Genomic DNA, 27,032 nt, shown 5'->3' on the forward strand with positions numbered 1-27,032 from the left:
AATGTGGATTCATGAATATGTGACATTACCGAGAGATTACATATCTTCTCTCATCTTTCTTTAATCGACTAGTCATTTAGATATTATAGATATTTTATCGTCTCTCTATCGTTCATAACGATAGGAAAAGATGAGAAGATAAATCTAATTACCCGTATGGATCAACATCATTATAACTTACGGGTCCGAAGACGATGTACCTACAAATCAGATAAAGACTTTCTGAATAACATAAAAAAGTTACGTATATATTTGATTTATTATTATTATTATTATTTTATTTTTTAACATTAAAATTTTTAGATAATAATAAGAATTGACTTGTCAAAAATGGTGGGTTGAGCCGGTTCAATTGGGCCGAACGAAAACAAGAAACTTACATGCGAATCTTTTTTCCTCCGTTTCTCTTTATTGTACTGCTCCGACACTGTAACTTGGATTCTTCTCGGAAGACCGTCTTTGAGATCTCGTGCAGTGCCGTGCAGCTCGTTTTTCTTGCCTCTCCTGTCCTCGCTTCTTCGAGGACAGATCACAGCAGAGGAAGCCATAGATTATTATTTTCCATCTCTTTGTCCTCGCATGTGTGATCGATCGTTGAAGCAGCGTAAACTACACCGATACTCCCTCCTCTGCATATATATACCTCACATGACTGCTCCAATGGAGACGCGGGTAAGGTGAGAACGATGCAAGCGATGGCAGCCCTCACCAAGCCCAACGGCCATGGCTCCAAGCATGACGGCGTCATGGCCTCCCCGCCGTCGATCTCCATCGCCTGCACGCCAACCCACGAGGTGAGCCGGCCGCCACAGGGCAACGGAACCGCCGGTTCCTTCGCCTCTCGTGCGCGTCCACCCACGGACTCGCTGCCGCTCCAAGGCAGGGTGGCCATCGTCACCGGAGGCTCCGGGGGCATCGGAAGCGTCATCACCGCCCACCTCGCCTCCCTCGGCGCCAAGGTGGTCATAAGCTACATCGGCGATCCCACCCCGGCCAACCGCTTGGTCTCGGAGATCAACTCAGCGTGCACCGAGCCCGGCCCGCGGGCCGTCGCGGTGGAGTCGGACGTAACAGACGAGGCACAAGTGAAGCTACTGTTCGACCGGGCGCACCTCGCGTTCGGCCCACTGATCCACATCGTCGTCGCCGCCGCCGGGGTGCAAGACCCCAATTACCCGCCGCTGGCCGCGACGACCTTGGCGCAGTGGGAGTGGGTGTTCGGCACCAACGCCAAGGGCACGTTCCTTTGCTGCCGGGAGGCGGCCAACCGGGTGGTGCGCGGCGGCGGGGGACGGATCATCACGATGTCGTCGTCGACGGTGGGATCGCTGAGGCCGGGCTACAGCACGTACTCGGCCAGTAAGGGCGCCATCGAGGTGATGACGAGGGTCCTGGCGAAGGAGCTGAGGGGGACGAGGATCACGGTGAACGGGGTGGCGCCGGGGCCGATCGCCACGGCGTTGTTCTACCGCGGGAAGTCAGAGGAGCGGATCGAGGCGATCGAGGCGGAGAGCCCGCTGGGGCGGCTGGGCCAGCCGGAGGACGTGGCCCCCGTGGTGGGGTTCTTGGCGAGCGATGCCGGGGAGTGGATCAACGGTCAGATCATTCGGATCAACGGTGGATATGTGTAGCACTATACTGCTGCAACTTACTTCTCTTTCCTTCGTCTCCGCCATGAGAGAACGCTTAAGCTGCTAAATCCAAAAGGATGGATATGTCACGTAACAAAACACTGCTCTGAACTGAAAGTGTTGCTATAATAACGAAATTGAGTTGTAAAGGTTCCATAAAGAAGGATTTTGATTGCTGATAATAAAGAACTTACTATGAAAGCACTTTAATTGAGGCCAATAAATTGATGGCATAGAGATGATTAGTGACGAGGGTAATAATGACGACATGACACGCCACGACGTCAGCCGCACTTAGACGACACTTTGTCCAAAAAGGGCAATAATGTCGACGCGATGTACGCCGACGTTACCCACTCTCAGACAACGATTTCATCGTTTGGCTGAGGCAGAGGAGAACGGTGACCGAGGCACGCCCATGCCCTGCGGCAGTTCGGTTCTTCACACAACGCCAACGGCAATATTAGACGCCATCAGAGGTACGATCCTGCTCCTGCAGGCAGGCACATCAGGTAACACTAAACTGCCCTATAAATACCGCCGAGTTCTAAACGAGAATGGGAGAGGAAGACAAACAACAAACTCCACTCCGCATCTGCTAACTTGACCGTCGGAGGGGTCGAGCCGAGCACCTCGGCCCGACCTTCGTGCAGGTGCGAGGACCAAGGTCCCCTGCGGACGTGCAGGCGAGGAGTTCCTGCCCAGAAGAGACGGCTACACCGTCTTGATCGGACACCGCACCCGACCTCCTCGGCGGGCTCGATAAGCACCGTACAAGATCCCCGCCCATTCGGACCCGAACCAAGCCGTGTTGGCCCCGAGGTCACAACATAAAGTTGTTTACACTAATAATTAGGATGTATCCGGACAAGAATAATAAACAAAAATAACACTCAGTAAATAATATTCGATTCGATGATGATTAAATCAGTATTCCTTCGTTTTAAGCTTAAATGGCATGAAGGAATTTGAGCCTTCCAATTTAGTTCGGTCAGATTCTAATTTAAATATACATATATGGGGGGGCACTTTATATAATAATGTTTGCTTTGTAATTGTCTAATAGAATATTTTTTGAAATATATTACTTAACACTATAATACATTAATTAACTCGGATATCTAAATAGAGATAGATATTATTCTAATTTATGTATATTTAATAGAGACTTTATATGTCATTTTCTTACTCATTGCACTTTACTTGTGCATGTCGAAATACCAATCATTATTACTTGCATACAAAAAATAATTAGAGGATACTTTGAATGTCATGGAAGATGAATGCATTTGACGTAGGGATGTTTTAACACACGTAAAACGCTTTTAAATTTTTTAAAAGGATACAATGTGTAAGTAAAGTTAAAACACATCAAACGTTTTAATATTTTTGTTTTAGATGGATGCGTTATGTATATTTGATTATCAATCTATCGTGATCGAGGAGAGAGTTTTTTTTTTTTCTTTTCGCATGGCCTCTGCTCTATTATAACACCAATATAATACTACGATTAATTTTGACTGTTAATCTTGATGAATTACAAAAGACTACTCTCAGGATATATTTGATAAATACTTAATTATTCAAATTTAATTTAATAGGTTCAGAATGAGATAAAAGAAATTACTTTAATATAGTGTTTCCTTAAAAGATCTATGGTTTTATTTTCTCATCATTCCAAACATCGGTCATCTTTTTTTTTTTCTTTTTAATTAATGAATCGATTTATAACACACAAATCTATTAGTTAATCTTTTTATTTGAAATCATTTTGAATAACACTAAAATATTTGAGTTTAGTATAGCCAACGTGCTGTCATCCACACTCTACATGGAGAAGAAGGAGGGCACAAAGAGACTTAGGTGGGACCCGACCAACGCACCGGAGAAGGGCGCGAGACGCGTTGCCAAAAAAATTCAAATCCAAAGGCTACTCTTTCCCTCCCATCGCCAAATCCACACACATCCGTCAGGTATATAAACCCCCCCTCGAAGCCCTAGAAATCTCCCATCTTGTTCCTGTCTGAGCCCCTTCCGCCCCGCTCTCCTTACCTTAGCTTCTTAGCTGCTGCTCCTACGAGAACAAGCGGGATTGCGACGAAGGGCATCTAATCTACTGTCTTTTGAACTCGGGTTAGTCTTTTCGATTTCCCCCTTTCGTGATACTCAACGAGGGTTGATCTTGAGGTGTTTCTTCCGAATCCAGTGAAAGATGGAAATGACCCTTTGTTTTCCCTCATCGTTCGTGTGATCTCTGCTCCCGAGAGCGTCTTTTGTGTTTCTGGTGGAAGTTATCTTTGACCTTCTTCTTTCTTGGGAAACTGGTGCGTTTCGTTTGCCCTAATTGTGTCAGGATTTGGACTGTCATGTCCTAATCCCTGGACCTGATGCATTGATCTCTAATCAAGCAAAGTTCCTCCTTTTTGCCTTTTGTCGTTAGTAATCGGTGGATGTGTTCTAGTTTGGCTTGATTTCTTCGGCAGCGATCCTCACGTTATGGGTAGGAGTCTTAGCCCGGTGCTCCGGCAGGAGCTGGCGAACCTCGACAAGGACGCTGACAGCCGCAGATCCGCCATGAAAGCTCTGAAATCTTATGCCAAGGACTTGGACTCCAAAGCCATCCCACGCTTCCTCGCCGAGGTGTCCGACACCAACGGGGCTTTCGGTGTGCCCGCGGGCGAGTGCACCATCTCCCTTTACGAGGTCCTGGCTAGAGTCCACGGCCGCAGCATCGTGCCGCAGATCGACAACATCATGTCCACCATCATGTGCACCTTGTCCTCCAGCGGAGGATCCTTTCCCCTCCACCAGGCCTGCTCCAAAGTCGTCCCTGCGATCGCTCGATACGGGATCGATCCGTCGACCCCGGACGAGGAGAAAACGAGGATAATTTGCTCCCTCTGTAAGCCTCTTTCCGACGCGCTGATGGGCTCGCAAGAGGGCGCCGCCTCCGGGGCCGCTTTCTGTCTCAAGGCTCTCGTGGATTCGGGCAATTGGAGGTTTGCTTCGGACGAGATGGTGAACGAGGTGTGCTTGAAGGTCGCAGGGGCCATGGAAGAGAAGGTGACCCAAACCAACGCTCATATGGGCCTGGTCATGTCGTTGGTGAAGCACAATGGTGTCATAGCCGAGGCCTACTCGAGGTCTCTCGTGCGATCTGGCCTGCAGATTTTGGCGACCGGTGCCACGGAGAGCAACTCCCAGAAACGCTTCTCGGCCATTCAGATGATTAACTTCCTGATGAAGTGCGTCGATCCGAGAAGCATCTCTTCGGAGGTCTTCAAGATAGTCGATGCCATGGAGAAATGCCATGCTGACGACAAGATGCCATTCGTAAGGGGCGCAGCGTTCGAGGCGCTGCAGACCGCGAAGCCTCTGGCGGCACAGGAAAGCTCGAGGCACGTACTCGGTGCGAGCCCGGTCGTGAACTCGAGCTTCCGCAGGAGGAACGAGAAGAGTCCTTGGCGAAGCGGCTCCCCCGTCCAGTTCTGCTCGCCGGAGTCGCACACCGTCGACTCGTACATCAAGAAAGATGCATTCGTCGAATCGCCCTCCTCGGTCTCCCAGCCTTCGTGCGACTTCGAGCGTGGCCGGCGCACCAGCAGGAGACTGTGGAACCATGACGGCTGCCCGGTGGATGTATCCTTGAAGGATGGCTTGTGTCTGAGAGCTTGCTCTGGCAGCGACGGCAAACACATCGACTTCAAGCTGAACGATCCCAACAAAGAGCGGGCAGAAGGCTTCTGTGGGTTCACGCAGGACAGTGAGACCGCCATGGCAGCAGATGCCTTAGCAAGCCCTCAGGTACAAGCTCAAACACTTCAGTGTTCTGCCGCAGTATTGCGTCAAACTTGATCTTCGTTTCGGTGTCACAGAAATCCATGCCGCAGCCGGCGATCGATGATGTCAGAATACAGACTACTCCGGGAAAGCCGATTCGATCCCTTCAGAGTGGAGCTTTTAGCAGCGAAAGCCAATCTCAGAAAGTGAACTCGGAAAGTGTGGGGACTGCTGGAAAGCTGAACGATCTCAAGGATGATGAGCAAGAAGAGCGAGATGGCGTGGAATCAGTTTCATCTTCTGATGATGTCCCTGAAAGCGGCATTAGCGAGGAGTTGCATGGAACAACGGATCACGAAGTCAAGAACGCAGTACCACCGTTAAAGAGCAGGAAGAGGATCGGGTATGGCACAGCTGCACTAGGTTTTCTCTGGGCTGCATCAGCTGTGCTGCTTGCCATAACCTTTTCATCGATGGAGGCTGCTAACGATGAGCTTGGGCTGGGTCTGGTTCCTACTTGATCTTTGCACCTTGTTCTTTCTTGTCATCCTACTACAGTTTTGTACGCTTAATTCAGTGAGTATGCATCGTAGACTGGCAAGTGCAGTGATGCCTGGGGTGTCAGTGAGCAAACTGCAACCATGAAGTCAGCATAGTTTTTGTTAGAGACAATATGAATATTAAGATCATGGTTCGTAAGCTGGAGAGTGAATTCACTAGATAAGCAACTCGAGAGCATCAGCTTAGCGAACAGCCACAGGGCTATGACTGTGCTGCATCGTTAAGTGGATGAAATTTGAATTAGTCCACCTTGTTTCTGAACTTAGATTCATCTTGGTAGACACTATATTAGGAGTTCAACATCATAAGCTTAATCCTAAGTGCGGTTTGCTCCTTTTTGTCATAGTCAAAATCTTTTTAAGCTGCAAAATTGCTTCTAATGACACTCAACCTATATAAAAAGTTAATCCTCATCCATGCCTGCTGGTGCATCTCTCCTTGGGCCACCTGCTGGTTTTGCCATTATTATCTGCCAAACCAAGCACATTGAAATGATAAGGAGAAGAGCATTATACCCAAATATAATGTTGAACATTGAAACTTCATTGTTGGTCAGGAAGATCGAGGATCTGATGGGAAGAGAGATGACTTACTTGGTCGACCCGGAGAACGGTACAAGCAGAATCAGCAGCATATTTGAGGGCAAAGAACCTGTCAAGAGGACAAATTAACACATTTGCATCATACTATCATAATACAGCAATTAAAAAATTATAAACATAAGTATACATGTGAGAAATTATTGGAATCTGCTTAACAGTAGAAAGTAACTTTAAACTTTCTACATACCTTAAATTAGCTAACAAAAATAACTACAATAACAGTAAGCTAACTAGGATTATCTTTCGAAGCGAGGCTCACTTGGTAAGGTAGAGATCCCAGACATTCATGGTTGAAACATCCTTGCAGACACCTTCTTCCAAGTCAATACCAACTTTGATATTTCCAGTAGCATGTTCAGCATACAGGGAAGAAATAATCTCCATAGCATTAAGCCCTGCATTTTCAGCTAATGTTCTAGGTACCATTTCGAAGCTTTCGCCGAATTTTGCAATTGCATACTGATCCAACCTGCAAAAGAAGCTTGAAGGTGTTAACAAAAAGGTACCACCTCCACAGTTCCTAACTTACTGGGGATGACTTGACTTGACCAATGGGTAAGTGGATCCGAAGACATTTTATTTGGAAATGTCGTGAAGACTTCAATATGAAACACAAACTTTGAAAATCATTTTATTTGGTATAGATTTCCTATATAAAGTTATACCAAAAAGTAAATAAAACCTAGTATCTTAGGCAACAAAATACATAAGAGAGAATAATTGTTTCCAGGAGCACAAAGAAAAACCTTATAGTTCCAAAAGAGTATCAGAGGTTCTCAAGGGAATATATTCTATCGATGTCTTTCGGCACGGTTAATTAAACCAGAACATAAACAAACAATACCCTGTTTCTTTTAAGGAGAACTCCTTCAATTTTCTTGCTAACTCAATTTCAGTTGCAGCAGCCCCAGGAACAATACGACTATCTCTGCACATTGCCTGATCCATGGGAAAGAATATATTAAAAAAGGAAAGACAGACTACAGCAAGCACAAATTACATGCAAATTTGCAAATATGATCACATAAGATCACAGTCAAATCCTACACTTTGAACAATATAACGAACCTAACCCCAATGAAAAAAACTATAATCCTTGCAAAAGGCTTACCTTGTACGTATTAACACCATCATCAACAGCCCTTTCAAGGTCATCTAGAATACTGTCAGTACTGCCCCGTAAAACAACTGTAGAAACTGAATTTCCACCACCTTCATTTTTCACAATAGTTACCTGTCAAAAAGATAATAAAGTCCTAGATAAGATAGCTGGATACACAAGAAAGCATAAATAACACTACTAGCAGCTACTATACCCGAACACCACCAACTTCCTCCACTGAAATGGAATCTGCGTATCCAAGTTCATCTGGATTTGGTTGGCTCAGTTTCAGCTGAATGAATAATTAAACACTAGTTATCAACTGCGATAGTACACACCATTAAGACATGAAGAAAATGTAATGTAACAACAAACTTACAAGAGCTACAGCACCAGTTGTACGGCAAAATCTCCGCAATTCAAACTTGGAGCTGATTTTTAGAACCATGAGTCTGCGAAATAATCAAGTTAAAGATATTCTCCTTTATGAATAAGATGCTTCATTTGTCGGTATTAAATTTTTTCCTTGTCTAGTTCAGCCATCTCCTATGTTCATTACATCTTAGAATTGTACAATGTATGTTAATGCATAATGTAGGTCATTCTGATAGCCCTTATGAAATTGTTACCTTGCAATATTATAATCACGTCTATTGAAAGCTTAGGTCAAGTTTCTTTCACCAAAAAGGTTATGACATATACTTTACAATGACTATGATGTAATGTTTGATGTAAATACAAAAAGTCCCGATAGTATTTACTCATCAAAAACCACCACATGCCCATCAATTAATTCATGATCGAGAAACCTACCAAAGTCAAGTGAATATAAACAGATGCTAAACCCTAGATATCAGGTGCTCTTACCATATTTGTCCAGAGAGAGAGAGAGAGAGAGAGAGAGAGAGAGAGAGAGAGAATTAGTGCCCCGAAAAAAAAACTATTCTTTAACCTACAAAATAATGGACCTATCTCGGTAGCATGAAAAACGTGAAAGGCAGTACACACACTACAGGTTGCATCTGAAGAAACATTGAAGATAACGCATGGTAAGAGAAAAGTGAAATAGACATTAAAAAAAAATATATTTTGAAAACACGATGCCCACCACATGCCCATCAATTAATTCATGATCGAGAAACCTACCAAAGTCAAGTGAATATAAACAGATGCTAAACCCTAGATATCAGGTGCTCTTACCATATTTGTCCAGAGAGAGAGAGAGAGAGAGAGAGAATTAGTGCCCCGAAAAAAAAACTATTCTTTAACCTACAAAATAATGGACCTATCTCGGTAGCATGAAAAACGTGAAAGGCAGTACACACACTACAGGTTGCATCTGAAGAAACATTGAAGATAACGCATGGTAAGAGAAAAGTGAAATAGACATTAAAAAAATATATATTTTGAAAACACGATGCCCACCACATGCCCATCAATTAATTCATGATCGAGAAACCTACCAAAGTCAAGTGAATATAAACAGATGCTAAACCCTAGATATCAGGTGCTCTTACCATATTTGTCCAGAGAGAGAGAGAGAGAGAGAGAGAGAGAGAGAGAGAGAGAGAGAGAGAGAGAGAGAGAATTAGTGCCCCGAAAAAAAAACTATTCTTTAACCTACAAAATAATGGACCTATCTCGATAGCATGAAAAACGTGAAAGGCAGTACACACACACTACAGGTTGCATCTGAAGAAACATTGAAGATAACGCATGGTAAGAGAAAAGTGAAATAGACATTAAAAAAGAATATATTTTGAAAACACGATGCAAAAACAACAGCAAATCCAGAAAAAAACATAATTAATGAAAAAGGAAAGAGACAAAGACCAAACAGAAAATGGATGCTATTGTTTCGGCAGAAGAAAATGTACTTATAACGCTCGCAGAAATGTAATGCCATGTCTCCAACAGCAGCTCCGCTCACAACCACCTTGGCACCAGAGTCAGCAACAGCTTTGATAAGCTCCTCAACTTTGGATTCTTCGGTTTTTGCATAATTTTTGAGCTTCAGAATCGTGAGAAACATCAGTCAAAATAAGATCATTTCTTGGCCATTAGCATCAAACAGCTGTCTCCCTAACTAAATTGAAGCTAGCTGATATAGTCAGCAAATAGCACTTGGACTTTCACAATTAATAGGTAAATGCAGTGAAAAATACATCATGTTAAAATATGTAGATTCATGTACCTGCTCTGCACTTTGAATTAGAACTGTTCCTTTAGTTTCTGTAGCAGATGTATCAACACCACCAGCAAACACCACAATCTAGCAAAGGATCAGAACCATCATAAAAAGCAAACAAAACAATAACCTAGAAAAGTTTACTAAGCAGTCTGAACATTAAAATAATGTTAATTAAAAGAATTCTCTTTTTCTTGAAAACGAAAGCAGCCAGAAAGAATAAGCAGCTTATTTTCTATCATCCTAATCAAATAGATATCTTCTTACTGAAGCTAAATTTGATCTCAAGAATGCCCACCTCATACATAATACACTATTTATCCTGGTCCAGAGCGGAAAAGGGAGCACACCACCGATGTTTATTTATTTGTTATTTGTTACTTTGTTTTTAAGTTATCCTGGACGGTATGGCATAGCGGTACCCTACCAGTATGGAGACTTGGTAAATATTCATCACTGAAAATTAATGGATGATGATTACACTATTTGGGGGAAAGAATCTCTGATTCTTCTTATTTGTTATTTATTTGTTATTTGTTATTTTGTTCATGCAAAATATTCATCACTGAAAACCAATGGATGATGATTATACTATTTGGGGGAAAGAATCTCTGATGTCCGTAGTTCAAAATCAATTTCAACATACTAAACATTGCAATCAAGAGTAGAAGAAATTACTCAGATGAAGAAATGCTATTAGATCTCAATCATCCGATCAGCTAAAAAATGCAGAAGAATACAGTAGAATGGAGACCTGGTAAGAACACATACAAGAGATACATATATCCAGTTTTTCAGGAATCATTCTGCCTGTACAAATGCGTCAGACAAATATCACTAGTGGAATTCATATTACTATGACAAACACTTCCTGTTTATAAAACACACTTTTTTTTAAAGATTGATGGAATATTAGGCTCTTAAAAGATAAAGGATCCAATTGTTTCATCATCAATTTTGCATATTTTGCTTTCTTCTTGACCAATCTGACCATGGATTTTGTACTTACACATCTAAACCAGGTTCTTGTTTACATGTGCACACAAAACTGCCCAAAAACAGATATTTTTAGACAGACTGATATAAACATGGGTTCTAACTGGACTTGCTTAAAACACAACTGGCATGTAACACTTGATGCAATTACCAAGGAGGCCATGTTCCATTAAGTATCAAACAGAAGTGGATCAGCAAATGGACCATATTTGCATTAAAAGTAAGCATACAGTACCTTCGCCTTCTCGACTCGTTTTATAGTCCCAATGGCATCATTCTTCAATACCATACCACGAACAACAGTAGAGTTGTGCAAACCACCTCCAAGTAGTTTTGCAACTCGAACATTGTCCACATTGAAGTTTGCTGGGTTTTTTGGGCACACTTGGATGCATGCCTGACATGTGATGGCAACCCATACACGTCAAAGATGTCAATAACAATAAGATAGCAGGGTTGGAAACAAACTGAGATACTCACATCAGCAATGATAGGGCACAGAAGTTGTTCTAGCCCAAACTGCTTGCTAGCAACTGCAGCCTTCATCCGGGAAACAACTTCTTCTTTGCTTCTAACATCCATTGTTTCAGACCCTTTCTCTACCAGCTCATCTAGAATTTCAATTGTCTGAAAATATGAAAAAGCTTAATCACGGCCACTGATTATTTCACTACGGAAAGAACCTTGTTAACAAAAAGGAACAGTAAAAAACTCAATGATAACCCTCGAGAGAACCTTGTTGATAGCTTTAGTATAACCACTGATGATTTCACTCGGATGCAGGCCCATCCTGATTAGCTCTTCTGCATTTTGCAAAAGTTCACCAGCAAATGAAATGGTAAGGTTAGCCCCATCACCGATTTCTTCCTGTTGGGCCTTCCCTGCCAACACCAAAATCTTTGCAGCAGGATGTTGAACCTCAAGCTCATTGACGATTGTGGCAGCATCATTTGTCACAAAAAGCTTGTCCAAATGGTTGATGACCATCTTGTTCATACCTAAAAGAATTTAGAAAAAATTATCACCTGAACATATGAATCTAAATCCTAATACTCTGGAACATTAGAAAAAAAAAGGATAAGGATGAACCTTGGTTTTTAGTTGGAAGAATTCAATGCAATCAATGAACTCTCTGCCAAGTAATACTTAAGAAATAAAATGTTCAAACACTAACAACGACTCATCATGTTCCTTCTCTAACCTACATAGCAGCCACGGACAATGAGGTAAGTTTCCTGTGAACTTAGATACTAATGTGATCTGTGATAAGTTCCATAGGACGGGTCTCTGTTTTCAAACTACTAGTTTGGAATTTACCAGACACAAATATTCTTCTACCTACTTAATATACCCAGCACTTACACAAACGCTGATCTTCCATACCCAACAAAATAACTCCTACATGCAGCAAAGCATTCAAAGGAAACAAAAATATCTAATATGTAGTCAATTTGTTTTATCTCTGCAAAGCATTGTTTCATCTACCGGAATCGTATAACATATAACAAGATCCGACGACCGATATGTCTCTACGTAAGGAATTCTACGAAAGGTCAAGCCCGCATCAAATAAAAATCTATCTTTTCCCTGTTTGAAGCGAGATTAAGTGCGGAAGTGCACACCGTTGGGCCCGAGGGAGGTGCGGGTGATGACGGACAGCTGCTTGCAGGCGTCGATGTTCTTGAGAACGGCCTCGTCGAGCCCCGAGAGGTGCTTGTGCCCTTCCTTGAGCATCGCCTGGATCCCGTACCCGGGCAGCCCGAACGCCATACCGCCCTTGTTCTAGAGACACCGGGAGCAACGAAAAGTAGGGCGAAACCTTAGAAACAGGCAACGCGATCGGCTGCGAAAGCCGTAGGAAAACCCTAGAGTTCTTGGAACCGAGCGCTCTCTCCCTTCCCTCACTCGCTTGCTGCTGCGTCTGCACGCGTGCCGTGAAGGGTTTGGGGTTTGGGGTAGACAACGAAGAAAAGGGAAGGGGCCAACGGTGAATTCGTTTATCACGTGCGATTCACACGTGAGACCGGAAGGATCTCGAACCCTATACGGTGGCCGAATCGACGAAGGCCGAACCGACCCGAACCGCTCTTGCGAACCCGGCCGGCTTCCGATTCTTTCTATTAATTTTCTTTTCTTTTTGCCGTTTTAGTATTTTTGAGGATACAAATCAGCTTCTACATCAGTGACCTTTTGTTTTAGCTGAACTCCTATTGGTTAGCCTCCATGGGCCCCGCGAAAGCAATGGCAACAGCCTTAAGATATCACACGTATGCGTAAAATATTATGATACTGATGGAATGAATTGCTTCACATATTTCAGCTGATATTAAATATCACCATAATAATAAAAAAACAAAAACATAGCAGGTGGTGGCCCACTGGTTAGCAATGGGCCCCTTGCACTTTACCCAACAACCGTTTGCCACATAATTAGCTTCGCCCTTCCACTCGAAGCAAACCGCCCCTCTTCTTTGCTCCCCAATTATTTTGCTGCAACAGTAAGTAGTCCAGACTCTGTCTCCAGGTGTTTTATGAGCCTTCTACACGTTTTAATTTAAACTGGACCATAGAGTACTACCAGGACACGTCATGTTGTTGCTCGTTTAGACTCGAGGAGATTTCGTCGTTGGATGACGCCTGCGGTACATCGTAAGCTTCCTCGGTGTATATTTATTTTTATTGATCTATGTTTCTGCTCAGGCCGAGCGACGGTGAGAAGAGGGAGGGAAGGAGCGACGGCGAGCGGACCACAAAACCCTAGCTCGGCAAGGGAGAGGGCGAGGAGATCGAGGGGGCTTCGGATTAGATCTTGGCGTCGGATCGGGGTTCCGGCGGTGGCGGTGGTGATCGGATGGCGGAGGAGGACGGGCGGAGCGAGAGCAGCAACTACACGTCGGAGGACGAGGGCACCGAGGACTACCGACGGGGCGGGTACCACGCGGTCCGAGTTGGGGATTCCTTCAAGCAGGGCGCCTACATCGTCCAGGCCAAGCTTGGTTGGGGCCACTTTTCCACCGTGTGGCTCGCTTGGGATACTGTCCACTCCGTAAGATCCTCTAAACCCTCATTTCTTTTTTATTCAAACCCCACTTATACTGGGAATCGCTGAGAGAGTCGCTGTAATTTCTCTTAAACCCCCCCCCAACAATGAAAACCCATTAGCGGCGCAGCTCAAGACTTCAGGAAATTGAATAAAAGTCGGATCTTGATTGAGAATCTGATATCTGCTTAAAATTTCTCCCCTTGGGAACAAAGGCAGAGCGTTTTATTGCTTTAAATTGGAAAAAATATCCATAAAATATAATCTTGCTTCGTACATTGCAGCGGTATGTGGCATTGAAGGTGCAGAAGAGTGCACAGCACTACACTGAGGCCGCAATGGATGAGATAAAGATCTTGAAGCAGATTGCGGAGGGTGATGCTGATGATACTCGTTGTGTGGTCAAGTTGCTTGACCATTTCAAGCATTCAGGGCCGAATGGAAACCATGTGTGTATGGTCTTTGAGTTCCTCGGAGATAACCTTCTCACACTCATCAAGTACACTGACTACCGAGGGATACCTCTCTCCAAGGTGAAGGAGATCTGCCGTTATGTCCTTATTGGCCTGGACTACCTCCACCGTGACCTGTCTATCATCCACACTGACCTCAAGCCAGAAAACATTCTCCTCAAGTCCAGCATTGACCCAAACAAGGATCCACTTCGTTCTGGTGCTCCTCTCATCCTGTCCACCGGCAAATCTGAAGAACCACTGCCAGCGTCACCAGCTCGGTCCAATGGAGAGCTCACACAAAACCAGAAGAAAAAGATCCGAAGGAAGGCGAAGAATGCAGCTGCTGCTACATCAAGGAGTGCAGCAACCATGGCTGGGGATGCCGATGGCTCGGAAGATAATGGAGACTCGAGAGTGGTAAATGATTGTGGTGGCAGTGGTGAGACGCACAGTGGAGCACCACAGGGCCACAGGAGAGGGATCAGAGCCACGAGAAAGAGGCTAGCAATGGAGGTAGACCTTTGGTGCAAAATTGTTGACTTTGGAAATGCATGTTGGACATATAAGCAGTTCACAAATGACATCCAGACAAGGCAGTACCGATGCCCAGAGGTGATTCTCGGGTCTAAATACTCGACATCTGCTGACATGTGGTCATTTGCCTGCATATGCTTTGAGCTTGCAACAGGAGATGTACTATTTGATCCGCATAGTGGTGATAATTTTGACCGAGATGAGGTAGGTGCCATGGAACTTTCACTTTAAAGGTTTAAAGTTTTCTTTTTTTTTTGCTACACAAATAATATACTTGATCTGTCACATTTACTTCAAACAACAATTATGCTACTTTGAGAATTGTTAGTGCCTAACCACTATCGATAGAATATGACTCCTTTTGGGGTGCTCTACAATGTGAGGAGGAGAATTGACCTCCCAAAGATAAAAGATGGGGATAAAAGAGATAATTTACTACTAAACTACGTAATATCTCTTTCTATGCTGAAGTAACCAAATATCAAGATATAGCTTCTATGGCTTACAGTCTCACATGTATATATATGAAACTAATATAACAAGACTAATGATTTATGATCAGTTTTCACTTTTTTGCCAATATATTCTATGCTTTATGACCCCATAAAGTATCCCAATCTCAGGCATGGTAGATCATCACAAAAATAAATAGATGAGAAGTAAAAAAGTTGATCTCATTGTGAGTTGAAATTGATCCTCTTCAAGTATCCAGTGATTTAAAAAGCGCTAGGCGCTCGCCCGAGCGAAGCGAGACGCTAAATTATAAAAATATATAATATAATTATTTAAAATTTTAAATAAAAATATGCTATTGAGTTGCTCTCTACACTTGTCATTTATGTTGAAACCTAACAATAATTTCAAATAAATAAAAATTAACAATATTAAAATCAAAATAATATATTATTAATCTATTAACAGAAAAATAATCATTTCAAAATTCAAATAAACTTAATATTAAGAGTATACTGAGCCTGATGGAGAAACGAGGAAGTAGCGGCGAGCGGCGACAGCAGCGGCGGCGAGCGGCGGCGAGCGGCGGTAGCGGCGGCAGCGGCAGCGGGAAAGGGAAAGGGAGCGGAAGGCGCGAGCAGCGGGAGGCCTCGAGGGAGGCGCGAGCAGCGGGAAGGCTCGCGGGAGGGCTTGCGGGAGGCGCGAGCAGCGGGAGGGCTCGCGGGAGGCGTGAGCAGCGGGAGGGCTCGAGGGAGGCGCGAGCAGCGGGAAGGCTCGCGGGAGGGCTCGCGAGAGGCGTGAGCAGCGGGAGGGCTCGAGGGAGGCGCGAGCAGCGGAAAGACTCGCGGGAGGGCTCGCAGGAGGCGCGAGTAGCGAGAGGTCTCGCGGGAGGCGCGAGCAGCGGGAAGGCTCGCGAGAGGCGCGAGCAGCGGCAGCGAGCGACGAGATCGCGATCGGGATCGGGATTGGGATCGAGAGCGGCAGTAGGTTAGTGTTGGGTTAGGGTTAGGGTTAGGGTTGGGGTTATATCGGTTTAGTTGGTTCGATTGAACCAACTAACAACCGAACCAGGACCGAACCAGACCTAAAATTCTGGTTCGGTCGCCTTGGTTTACCCAGGCGCTCGCCCGAAGCGCCCAGCGCCTGGGCTCGGGCGAGCGCCCAGGCGGCGCCTATTTGAAGCGCGCCGCCTGGGACATTAGCGAGGCACTCGGGCCTCGCCTCGCCTCGCCCGAGCGCCTAGGCGAGCGCCTGAGCACCTTTTGCAATCACTGCAAGTATCTGATATTTCCTGATTAGACTAGTGGCGATTATCCAACCTGACCCAACCTAACATGACAAGAGAAAATTGAACAGTACATTAAACTTGTGTATCATGGGAAATTTCAGAAAATAAATTCTTCAGAAGTCCTTTGTTACTGATCCAATTCCATAAAATTTAATGACTTATGAAGGTTAAATTTAATGACTTACGGAAGCTGGCCCTCTCCTACAACAGAACAGGCAGTTTGATAGGTTTAGTATATGACTTCCGTGAAGCAAAAGGAAGTTTTTGTTCTCCAATATTGGTATACTTCCATACTTTTGTAAGAGGAGAAGAAGAATGAAGAATCAGAAATGATTGTTAATAGCCTTTGTTTTAGCTCTCATATCTGGAGCCACTAGAAGCATGCTACAGAATTGGTGGCTTGTACTTATGGCTAATTAGTACTTGCCACTTAAAGAACGGAAGCACAAGGGTTTCATAGCATGCTTAAGATTTAACTCAACTTGTAGTTTCATCCACAAACTTGATTCAGTTTTGAACAATCCCTTTAGGACTCTGACCAGTTTGTGTGGAGTGAACATATCTATATTTATTTCATGTTGTAAGGCACCTGTAGATCATTTCGTTTGACCTCAAAGTTCAAAGTGGCTAATAGTGCTTCATTATTGCGAACCAGCAAACTTTTTCATGATGTCAGCCAAAGTAATGACTGCCACATTTTTTCCAATTCATGGCCTTTAGGCTTTTGTTAATCAGGTACAAGAGATAGTTGTCTTAATGCAACATCTATAACTAGAGCAACTGTGTATATTGAGTATCATAAGATTTAGTTCTTAGGATCTACATTGAATTTTAAATTAGGGAACACTCAGCAACCAACTGACTCCTGTTTCTATTTGATGAAGTGCTAATTGAACACAGAAACAAAGCAACTGTGTGTTAGTTGTTGGCATTATATAATATACAAATTAGTATTGAAGATCTGTTTTCACATGATGGGATAAAGTTCAACATAAAGAATAAAAATTGTTTCAAGGTCATGGTGAGTAGACATAAGATGTAAACCAGAAACTGACTTCTCGTCATATTTTAATAACTTCTGCCATCTTCTATATTAACATTTAGAGTACAGTAGTTAAGAGTGGTTGATTTATAGAAGATTGAAAAGTAAAATAAACTAGAAGAACTATATAACTAGTCGTATAAGTAATATTAGTCAAAAGAAAAAAATTATAGTGGTTAAATTGTTGCAATTGATTATGAAAAATAACATTACAATAGATGTTCTGCACTGAAAATCTGCAAATGGACTTCTGCATGATTAATCCTCCAGACTAGATTATGCTACATAGCTCTCTAGTGAGGATGCTACTGAGTTAAACCAATCTTGGGCTATTTAACAGGGGAATGAAAAATAGTGGCAAAACCATCTAATGTAACAGGATGGATTATCATATTATCTTTTCCTTTGCAGGTACATGTAAAATGAAAAGATACACTCCTTGCATCTTTGTGAACAAATTTCGCTTGCTACACCCTAAGTATTCTGAGCTCTCCTCTTCTAACTTTCCCTGTATGTTTATGATATGATAGACACAATGCTTAAAGTGGATAGATTACTTGGGAGTCCTGAGTGAAGATGTCGACCTATCTTGAAAAATTGCTGCCTGGCTAAGTACACTGCTAAAGATTTCTTACCAGTGAAGATTGCCTTGGGCATCTCTGTATCGTATCCGACATATTTTTCCTAAACAATTGACAGTCCTTTCAGCATGTAGATTATACATTCATGCCAGCCTTGATATCAACTTCTTTTTGGCTCTGAATCTATATACTCACAGTGCTGAAATGTGTCGTTTAAAAATTATCCTTGTCTAACTTAGAGGTTATATGATACTTTATTCTCTTTGTGCTGCCATACTGAATACTATTGTGCCTCCAGTTCAAATCACATTCGTAGTATAGCCTACACAATGGAATTTGGTCTTGTGGTAGTAGGTTCTAACTATTAGATTAACTTTTTCTAATTATTATGATCCTTACATTTTGTAGGACCATTTGGCACTGATGATGGAGCTTCTTGGGATGATGCCTCGTAAGGTAAGCCATCTATACCCCTCTGAAAGGCTGACCTATGAACTTCCTATCAGATTTTGTTACAAAAATAACTTCTTTTTTCAGATTGCCTTGGGTGGTCGATACTCTCGTGAATTTTTCAACAGGTATGGCGATTTAAGGCACATCCGCCGCTTGAGATTTTGGCCCCTAAACAAAGTGCTCATGGAGAAGTATGAATTCAGTGAGCAAGATGCCAACGACATGGCCGATTTTCTTGTTCCCATACTAGACTTCATTCCTGACAAGCGTCCCACAGCCTGCCAATTGCTTCAACACCCATGGATTGATGCAGGGCCACGAACACAGGAGCCAAGTCTATCTGTCTCAAATCAAAACCAATCTTCAAAGCATGGTGATTCAGAGAAACAGAAGGTGGAGAAAGATGAAAGGGAGGCAATGGCAGTAGGACTGGGGAATATCGCCATCGATGTATCATCCAATTCAGTAAAAGAGCCTCAACCTAATAGCAAACCAACCGAAGCAAATGTTACATCTTCTAGATAGCCGATTCTTGTTCCAGACTACGAGCAAGATAAGGATTTTCATGTGTACATTTGATAACAATATGATTGATTACTCCCATCTTGTTTGAGGTGTGCTGCTGATGAGTGTAAAATGGAAACCTTTTAGGTGTTAAAATTCATCGACCATTGTCAGAATGGAATGCCTAAAACACTTGCTACACTGGAGGAGTGTTGTTATTTTTATTCTTTTCCCCATTGTCTCAAACATTTTTTCCCTTGGAAGCTTCAACTTCCGCTCTTTAAATGATAGCTGAGTCATTTAATTAATTTATTGTGCTGATGATGTTGTTTAGATGTGATCTTCACTAGTTTAGTTGACATCTTATACCAAAGGTAAAGAGTGGTTATTTCCAGCTTGTTCTTAGCACGTGTGAAGACTATAATATTAATCGAGTTTTGAATTGATATACATTATGAAAAATCGTTGACAATGTCTGGGTCAATGTTACGTGATCCAAACTTGAGGGTGCATGAGTGTTCGAGGTGGCTCTAAGGTGAAAGTATCAAACTCCCGAGGCGACACACCTGTGTTAAGATCGATGTAAGAAAAATTTCTCAACCCGATCCCTTTTATATTCAAGTTAGTAATCGATATCTTTTAGTGGGTGTGGCTTTATTTTGAAAAAAGAATCCTTCTAGTGTAGCGTCAGGGATTAACTTTTATACCTTGTCTTAAAGGGGATAATCTGTAATTGCCCTAATGGACCCCTCTTGGCGTTTTGTCCATGTGGGCGATATGGGGAGATAGCTTCGAATGACGTGCCTTGGACTTTTGTCAAGTAGATGAGTGAAGGGTGACCTAGACCTTTTTTTTCTCGGGATGCTTCCACTTGGTGTTTATGTGTTGGATGATGGTTGGTCATTAATATATTCTCTATCTTTTGTTACCCCCCCCCCCCCTCGAGTAGTGCTTTGAGGCTCTTGTTAAAGTGTTCGGAGTGGGACATTTAATTTATCTGATAGGCCCATTGCCAACCTGCCCCTTTGTGGCATCAAAAGAACATGATGGTCGGGTGGGGGTTGGGTTTTCCAACTCATATGTTTCAGGCAAATTTCGTCCTATGCCACCATGACGAACTTCTTTTTAGCTCGAGTTGGGTTTTCTTGATACATGACTCAGGTGCATTTAGCTATGCACTACCATGGTAGATTTCACCCTATGCTTTCACCATAGCGGATTTCTCTTGACACATGTCGAGATTTGCTAACTGATACACTTTAGGCACATTTTGTCATGTATCTCCACTATAGCAGATTTATCTTGACATGAGTCGGGTTTTCTCGACTCACACGCCTCGAGCATATTTCACCTTATGCTTTCACCATAGCGAATTTCTTTTGGCGTAGGTCGGGTTTTTCTTACTCACATGCCTCAGTCACATTTCACCATACACCTTCGTCGTAGCAAATTTCTCTTGACACAAGCCGAATTTTCCTGACTCATAGCCTTAGGCACATTTCACTCTGTGCCTTCGTAGTAATGGATTTCCTTTGGCACAAGTCAGATTTTCCTAACCCATATGCAATTCACCCTACGCCTTCGTCGTAGTTGATTTCTCTTAGCACAAGTAAGGTTTTCTTGACTTTGCATACCTCGGGTACATTTCACTTTGTGCCTTCGTTGTAGTAGATTTTTCTTAGCACAAGTTGGATTTTTTCAACTCATACACCTCAAACACATTTCGCCCTATGCCTCCACTGTAGCGGATTTCTTTTGACATGGGTCGGGTTTTTCTAAATCATATGCCTCGAGCATATTTCGACCTACACCTCAGTTGTAACAAATTTCTCTTGGCATGGGTTAGGATTCTCGACTTACACGTCTCGAGCACATTTTGCCTTGTGCCTCCGTAGTAATAGATTTCTCTTGACATGGGCCGAGTTTTATTAACTCACACCCCTCGAGCACATTTTGCCTTATATTTTTGTCATAGCAATTTTTTTTTGGTATGGGTTGGATTTTCTCAACTCACATGCCTCATGCACATTTCGTCCTGCTCTTTCGTCATAGTGGATTTATCTTGGTATGGGTTAGGTTTTCTTAACTCATATGTCTCGGGCACATTTCGCCCTAAGCTTCCACCGTAATGGATTTCTCTTTTGCCTGTAATGATAGAATTTGAATCATTTGTCTGTTATGGCGGGCTTCGAGTCCTTCGTCCGTTGTGGCGAGCTTTAAGTCCTCCCTTTATCGTAGTGGGTTTCAAGTCCTCCCTCCACTACGGTGGACTGCTAGTCATTCTCCTATCATGATGAGCTTCAAGTCCTCTCTTTGAAATGGTGGATTTTGGATCCTCTTGCTATTAGTATCTCTTGGGATTTATCTTGAAGGGACACTTGTCTTGATTGTAGGAGGAGGGAGATCAACATCCTCTTTATAAATCCCCCCTCCTCTTATAGAGTAGAATTAATCCTTTTATCTTAGCCTCTAAAGACTCCAATTTGAACCTCCTTAGAAGCTTTCAACCTCACTCTCAAGGCCTCCTTAATAATATTCTCCACCTCGCTCCCATTCCCAATAGGGCGGGCCAGTTTTTAAATCCCTTATCCTAGTATCATTTCTACAACAAACCAATCATCAGTCATTCTGCTCTTTTGCTTTAGTTTGATATGTCTTTCCTTTTTTACACAAGTTCCTCATGATTCTCTAGCCATCAGTCGATTGAGGTATGTGCTTCATCTTTGGAGAATCCAAGGGCAGAGGAGGTTGCATCATCCCCTTCATCGAAGGAGGCATCTCCCATGAACTTGAAGATTTTTCAAGACTTAGAGTTTATGAAAAGTTCATATAACTGTGATTTAATGGTGAGCACGCCTCTCTATATCTATTGTGAACTAGGTGAGCATGACTTAATGGTGAGCATGCCTATCCTTGCCAAATTTGATTTACAAGTCACTCGACCTGATCAGTGCATTTTCGACCTCACGCTTAGGTCTTTTTACTTATCTTGCGATTCCCTTGAGGCGGGACTTCATCTTCCCCTCCTCCGATGATAGTGTCCTGCCTCTAATGGTGAGGGATATCGCTTTCTCAAATGGTGCCCAACTTGTGACGATACTTAATAGTGTTCATCAAAGAATGCCAATGTGCTAGTATTACTCCGACCTACATCATTTTCGTTATTTATTTTTAGTTGTGCAAGGGAAGAAGTGGCTATTACCTAGCCTCTCGGAGAGGTCTCAAGGTCAGTAGTACCCCTTCCAACCATAAAGGTTGGAAGGAGCACTTCTTTCTTGTGAGTTCAAGTCGAGACTAGAGATTCGACCTTACTTGGTCGGCACATTGCATTGACAATACCTCTCATTTCTTATCGAACAAGAAGGCAGGTTAAATGCTTCAACTAAGGGACGTACTCTCTTCCTTCAAGATAGTCCGGAAGATGGACAAGGACTGGTTGATCGATGTGGGTCTCAATCGGGCTCCTTGGGGTACGATCTGAACCTCCCATCACTTCACTTCGCCTCTCTTTGTAGTCCTTAACTTTGTGACTTGGATCTTTTACTAGTATGAATCTACACTTGAAGAAGAAGGTGTTTGGCTTCTTGCCGAGCACAACAAAGCCTCATTTAGCCAAAGCTATTGTTTGCAAGTCGTTAGTAGAGGCATTGGACTTGCCTCAATCTAATCATCATGGCTGCATCAACACACTGAGAAAGAAATATAACGTCATTGTGAGGAAGGTCTCGTGCCCTTAAAAGGATAACTCACTCAAGGAGCCAACCCATAAATAGCGATTCTATAGTTATAGTTATATGTTTGGTCCTTAGACTTAAGACACAATGATGCCTTGTATGAATACTCCATTCTTTAACGTCAGACTTACAAGTTTGGAAATTTTAAATTTGGTATAACCGATTATCGGGAATGACAGCTAACCTTACGAAGGCAATTGAGTATCAACAGATGATCATCTACTCTCAGTATCGCAAGAGGAATATCCTGTGTATGCTCGATAAAATCTCTGGCTAGGGTTGTTCGGATTGAGAAAGAATGAGTTTTTTGGGAGAATCCGATTAGAGCAAGACTTAGACATAATTTCGTATGTGCCTGATGTTACCATGCTCAATATATGATCTTTGGGATATTAGATGGATGATGGACCATAGATATATGATAATTGTGGACAGATAGGTCCAATGAATTAGATCCCTTATATCGTCTAAGGACTATGGCATAGTGGCCTAGTACGTCCATAATCGATGAATCGAGTGAATTATTATGGAGATAATAATTCACTATATCAGAAGGAGTTCTAACAAGAGCAACTCACAGCCAACTCGATATTGGGCATAGAGGGTCACACACATATAATGAATGTTGCGATGAATAGAGATACAAATATGAGATATCCGCAAAGCTTCTATTTTGGATTCTATAGATGAAATCCAATGAGATTGGGTAATTGGATAGCGATCTAATACCCAATAAGGTCAGGATCCATTAAGGGTTAAGCTGCATGCACCTCTATAAATAGGAGGAACCTCAAGGTTCATAGGCTAAAGCTTCTGGTGGTCACTCCTCCTATTCTCCTCAGCCTCCTTGACTCGACAACCTTATGATTTGCATGGAGAGGGAGATCCTACAGCGATTCGAGGAGTGTTATTGTCACGTCTACCATGTGGATCATCGCTAAAGATGAGCACACGAGTTCTCCTTCATTCTCTCTGTTGGATCTAGAAATTTTAGAGTTATACGATCTCCCTAGATAACACTTTTCACATGATACGTGCAGTTTTCGATTTTATGATTTTCTTGCACACTAATCATTGCATAACGACCAAGTACTTGACTTTGAAAAATCTGATTTTGTTTTTATTTTCTGCTGCATATGAGATGCCGATCTGAGATTTCCCAACAAGTACTACGCTGGCATTTGCACTGACGTGGATGTATCCATGTGAGGGGACGATGACAGCTACCCTCTTGAATAAAGGGTCTCATCGCTGAAGTATTCATTGAGAGGATTGACAACCAAACGTTCTTACAATATCAGACCCTCATTCTAGTATCAAAAATGTTAGGAGAAATCATCGTCGATGTTTGAATCAATATGATGTGGTCCAAACTCGAGGGCACAAGAGTGTCTGATGTGGTGACTAAGGTGACTTTGAGGTGGAAGCGTCAAGCTCCTAACTAAGATCGATGTCAGGAAAAATATTTTGACCCTCCCTCCGACGCTAAGTTAATGATCAATATCTCTTAGTAGATGTGAGTTTGTCTTAGAAAAGGAGCCCTCCTTATGCGTAGCATTGAAAATTAACTTTTGTACCTGATAGGGGACACTAGTCTCCCTCTTAGTATTTTGTTCATGTGAGCGATAGAGGTAAGTAAGCTAAGAACAATTCGCCTTGGACTTTTGTCCATATTTGTTGGTACGTGGAAGATAATCTAAATATTTTTCTTATAAGAAAGTTTTTTTTATGACACTTATATTCCTTGAACAAGTGCGACTAGCAATATATAACAATCTCGAGCACAAATAGTTCGAAGATGAATACGTTGAACGATGGGAAACACCAAATCTATCGATCGATGCACACAAAATCTAACATCGTAACATATGACGACGGTTGCTATTTTCAAGAGCATATAACACGAATAAGTCAATCGCAGAGAAATCCACTACTTCTATCTACATCAAGAGCCCGGCGGCAATCGCCAACAAAAGCAACACCAGCCGCCCCCGGCGAGAGGTCGAAGCGGCGGAAGATGCGATCTGAATCGTGAAGTTGCAGGAGCCCTGCGAGATGTTCTGCGTCGTCACCATGGCGAGTCCTTGGAAATAGCAGCTCTCCCCGTTCTGGCTCTGAGCTTGGAAGTACGCGTTGAAGGCATACGAAGCTTTCCCTGAAGCGTCGAGCGCATCGCAGGAGCACCCGCCGCCGAGGGCGGTGCAATCCGCGTACGTGCAGGCGAAGTTGACGTTGTCGGCGAGCTTGCCGAGGTCCGTGGCGGCCGGATTCAACGCACACCACCTCGTCGGCAGGTACTGCACGCCCTTCGCTCCCACCGGCATCCCGTTCTGTCCCTGCCCGGAGAAATCGACGGCGAACTTTGGCCGTCCGTCGTAGGTGAAGAGCCCCCAGTGGCGCTCGAAGTTCCCGGGCGCCACGCTCTTGGCGTCCTCGTCGACGAGGCCGAACAAGTACACCTGCATCTCCATGTTCGGCCGTAGCGGCGTCCCGCTCTTGGCGGCAAGGCGCTTCAGGAGGCCACCGAAGAACCTCTCCGCCATGGCCACATTGGCGTTCACGTCGCCGTCCGTAGGCCAGCCGACCTCCCCCACCACGATAGGCAGATCGCCGAAGCCGGCCTTCCTCAGAGCCGAGACCAGCGTGTCGAAGTTGGCGTCGAACACGTTGGTGTACGCCACCCCGTTGTCGACAACGGGAGCGCTGGTGCCGTCGAAGAAGGCGAAGTCGATGGGGAAGTCGCTGTTCCCGTACAGGCTCAGGAATGGGTATATGTTGACGGTGAAGGGCGCACCATTGAGGCTGAAGAACTCGACGATCTGCGCCATTAGGTCACGGATATCAGCTCGGAAGTCTCCGGCCGACGGCACCGGGTTGCTCGCCGGTGAGTCGTAGACGTCAGCGTTGAGGGGGACGGTGGCTTTGATGGCGTCTCCTATTCCTGCTTCGTTGAGAGCGTTCTGGATGTTCTTCAGCGCCGGGAAGGTGATGTTGGTGAAGGAATCGTTGTATGACTTCAAGAAGGGTTCATTACCAACTGCTACGTATCTGCACAAACAATAGAGTCAGAAGAACATGGCGACATTACCAAGGAGCAACGCCAACGGGACCAAACGCATACTTGATGTCAACTCCGCCGTTGAAGTTGTAGCGGGTGACGTTCTTCTTCACCCACTGCTTGGCCGCGTCGTAGTCGTTCATCTTCGCGAGCATGTCGTTGGGGATGGCGATCATCACCTCGATCCCTGTCCCGGCCAATGCGCTCATGGAGGACGGATCCGCGTCGAATATCTTGACCTTCTTGATGCCGTTGTCTTGTAGGAGCTGCGCGATGGTTTTGGGCGGCAACCGGTGGGTGGCCATCGTCCCCCAGTTCACCCCGAGGCCATCCACCATGGAAGTCCGGAGGGCGACGAGTAGTAGTAGACATGCCAAGAACCGGCAAGCAGTAGCCATTCTGCTTCGAGTCGAGAACCACCACACAGGATTCAACCAGCACCAGCCAAAAAGACAATTTTTTGCCCCCAGAATCAAATTCTTCTGGGGATTCTGGGACGAGGCTCCGATTTGAGACTCATGGACCACCGACCTGGGTAAGGAAACCGCCCGGATCTCCGAGGTGGGAGGTCCTGTAAACACAGACGGTACTGCGGATGGCGAAGAATCGCCAAGGATCAACTAGAAACCGGAATGTCGCCTCAAGAACAGGGCCAAATCGAGTCCCTTAAAGCTAAAATCGGCGCAATATCCCTCCTTGTGGCGCGAACTAGGTCGGTGTAAGAAGGGGGAGAGGGTTAGGCAAAGAAAGGAAAGAGAAGACCGAACAGAAGTAGAGCAGAGACAGGAGAGGAGGGAGAGGAGGCGCCATGAAACGGTTTCCACGGAACGTGGCGCCGCATGGGATCGTGGGACGGACCGTGTCGTGACGTGGCCCGCGTCATGTGGGGGGGAGGGGGGGGCTATTTTGGGACACCGACGTCGTTTCGGAAATCCGTGTCTGTGTTATCATGTGTGGGCCACACAATCAGACGGGTGAAATCGTGGGTACCAATGGTTCTGGTTCGTGAAGTATTACCGCCGAGAGGACT

The 27,032-nt window shown here is 44.1% G+C and overlaps 5 protein-coding genes across 7 annotated transcripts; 3 read left to right on the forward strand and 2 right to left on the reverse strand.

Moving 5' to 3' along the window:
- The first annotated feature begins 652 nt into the window (after positions 1-652).
- On the forward strand, positions 653-1,785 carry LOC135618697 (NADPH-dependent aldehyde reductase-like protein, chloroplastic). The gene has a single exon (XM_065119846.1). The coding sequence runs from the start codon at positions 687-689 to the stop codon at positions 1,629-1,631; it is 945 nt and encodes a 314-aa protein (XP_064975918.1). The 5' UTR covers positions 653-686; the 3' UTR covers positions 1,632-1,785.
- Positions 1,786-4,127: 2,342 nt separating this feature from the next.
- LOC135618698 (protein SINE1-like) lies at positions 4,128-5,932 on the forward strand. The gene is made up of 2 exons (XM_065119847.1): positions 4,128-5,435; positions 5,507-5,932. Exons 1-2 carry the CDS (start codon positions 4,128-4,130, stop codon positions 5,930-5,932), a joined length of 1,734 nt encoding a protein of 577 aa, XP_064975919.1.
- LOC135618700 (T-complex protein 1 subunit theta-like) lies at positions 5,334-12,811 on the reverse strand. Of its 2 annotated transcripts, XM_065119849.1 has the most exons (14): positions 12,483-12,811; positions 11,596-11,858; positions 11,341-11,487; positions 11,096-11,257; positions 9,871-9,948; positions 9,554-9,687; positions 8,056-8,128; positions 7,891-7,968; positions 7,686-7,808; positions 7,419-7,513; positions 6,834-7,043; positions 6,566-6,623; positions 6,364-6,441; positions 5,334-6,044 (listed from the first exon to the last, which is right to left on the reverse strand). In XM_065119849.1, the coding sequence occupies exons 1-13, from the start codon at positions 12,628-12,630 to the stop codon at positions 6,376-6,378; spliced, it is 1,635 nt and encodes a 544-aa protein (XP_064975921.1). In that variant the 5' UTR covers positions 12,631-12,811; the 3' UTR covers positions 5,334-6,044; positions 6,364-6,375. The 2 variants fall into 2 exon arrangements, with proteins under 2 accessions (XP_064975921.1, XP_064975920.1); XM_065119848.1 differs by lacking the exon at positions 5,334-6,044 and having other exon boundaries at positions 6,068-6,441.
- Positions 12,812-13,554: 743 nt separating this feature from the next.
- LOC103993852 (uncharacterized) lies at positions 13,555-19,522 on the forward strand. Of its 2 annotated transcripts, none has more exons than XM_018830321.2 (4): positions 13,555-13,906; positions 14,185-15,093; positions 18,662-18,709; positions 18,832-19,051. In XM_018830321.2, the coding sequence occupies exons 1-4, from the start codon at positions 13,712-13,714 to the stop codon at positions 18,901-18,903; spliced, it is 1,224 nt and encodes a 407-aa protein (XP_018685866.2). In that variant the 5' UTR covers positions 13,555-13,711; the 3' UTR covers positions 18,904-19,051. The 2 variants fall into 2 exon arrangements, with proteins under 2 accessions (XP_018685866.2, XP_009412332.2); XM_009414057.3 differs by having other exon boundaries at positions 13,556-13,906; positions 18,791-19,522.
- A 5,362-nt stretch (positions 19,523-24,884) lies between these two features.
- Positions 24,885-26,902, reverse strand: LOC135619438 (glucan endo-1,3-beta-glucosidase 8-like). The gene is made up of 2 exons (XM_065121447.1): positions 26,066-26,902; positions 24,885-25,992 (listed from the first exon to the last, which is right to left on the reverse strand). The coding sequence occupies exons 1-2, from the start codon at positions 26,398-26,400 to the stop codon at positions 24,885-24,887; spliced, it is 1,443 nt and encodes a 480-aa protein (XP_064977519.1). The 5' UTR covers positions 26,401-26,902.
- Between the last annotated feature and the right edge of the window lie 130 nt (positions 26,903-27,032).

Source organism: Musa acuminata, chromosome BXJ2-8, assembly GCF_036884655.1.
Source record: "Musa acuminata AAA Group cultivar baxijiao chromosome BXJ2-8, Cavendish_Baxijiao_AAA, whole genome shotgun sequence".
Classification (NCBI taxonomy): domain Eukaryota; kingdom Viridiplantae; phylum Streptophyta; class Magnoliopsida; order Zingiberales; family Musaceae; genus Musa; species Musa acuminata.

Coding starts and splice junctions, on each gene's coding strand:
- LOC135618700 (XM_065119849.1), bottom strand. CDS start 12,630: ATGGCGTTCGGGCTGCCCGGGTACGGGATCCAGGCGATGCTCAAGGAA. Junction 11,488..11,595: donor ATACTAAAGCTATCAACAAG/GTTCTCTCGAGG, acceptor TCATATTTTCAG/ACAATTGAAATTCTAGATGA. Junction 8,129..9,553: donor CATTTCTGCGAGCGTTATAA/GTACATTTTCTT, acceptor ATTATTTCGCAG/ACTCATGGTTCTAAAAATCA.
- LOC135618698 (XM_065119847.1), top strand. CDS start 4,128: ATGGGTAGGAGTCTTAGCCCGGTGCTCCGGCAGGAGCTGGCGAACCTC. Junction 5,436..5,506: donor ATGCCTTAGCAAGCCCTCAG/GTACAAGCTCAA, acceptor TCGGTGTCACAG/AAATCCATGCCGCAGCCGGC.
- LOC135618697 (XM_065119846.1), top strand. CDS start 687: ATGCAAGCGATGGCAGCCCTCACCAAGCCCAACGGCCATGGCTCCAAG.
- LOC135619438 (XM_065121447.1), bottom strand. CDS start 26,400: ATGGCTACTGCTTGCCGGTTCTTGGCATGTCTACTACTACTCGTCGCC. Junction 25,993..26,065: donor AACGGCGGAGTTGACATCAA/GTATGCGTTTGG, acceptor TTGTTTGTGCAG/ATACGTAGCAGTTGGTAATG.
- LOC103993852 (XM_009414057.3), top strand. CDS start 13,712: ATGGCGGAGGAGGACGGGCGGAGCGAGAGCAGCAACTACACGTCGGAG. Junction 13,907..14,184: donor CTTGGGATACTGTCCACTCC/GTAAGATCCTCT, acceptor CGTACATTGCAG/CGGTATGTGGCATTGAAGGT. Junction 15,094..18,661: donor ATAATTTTGACCGAGATGAG/GTAGGTGCCATG, acceptor TACATTTTGTAG/GACCATTTGGCACTGATGAT.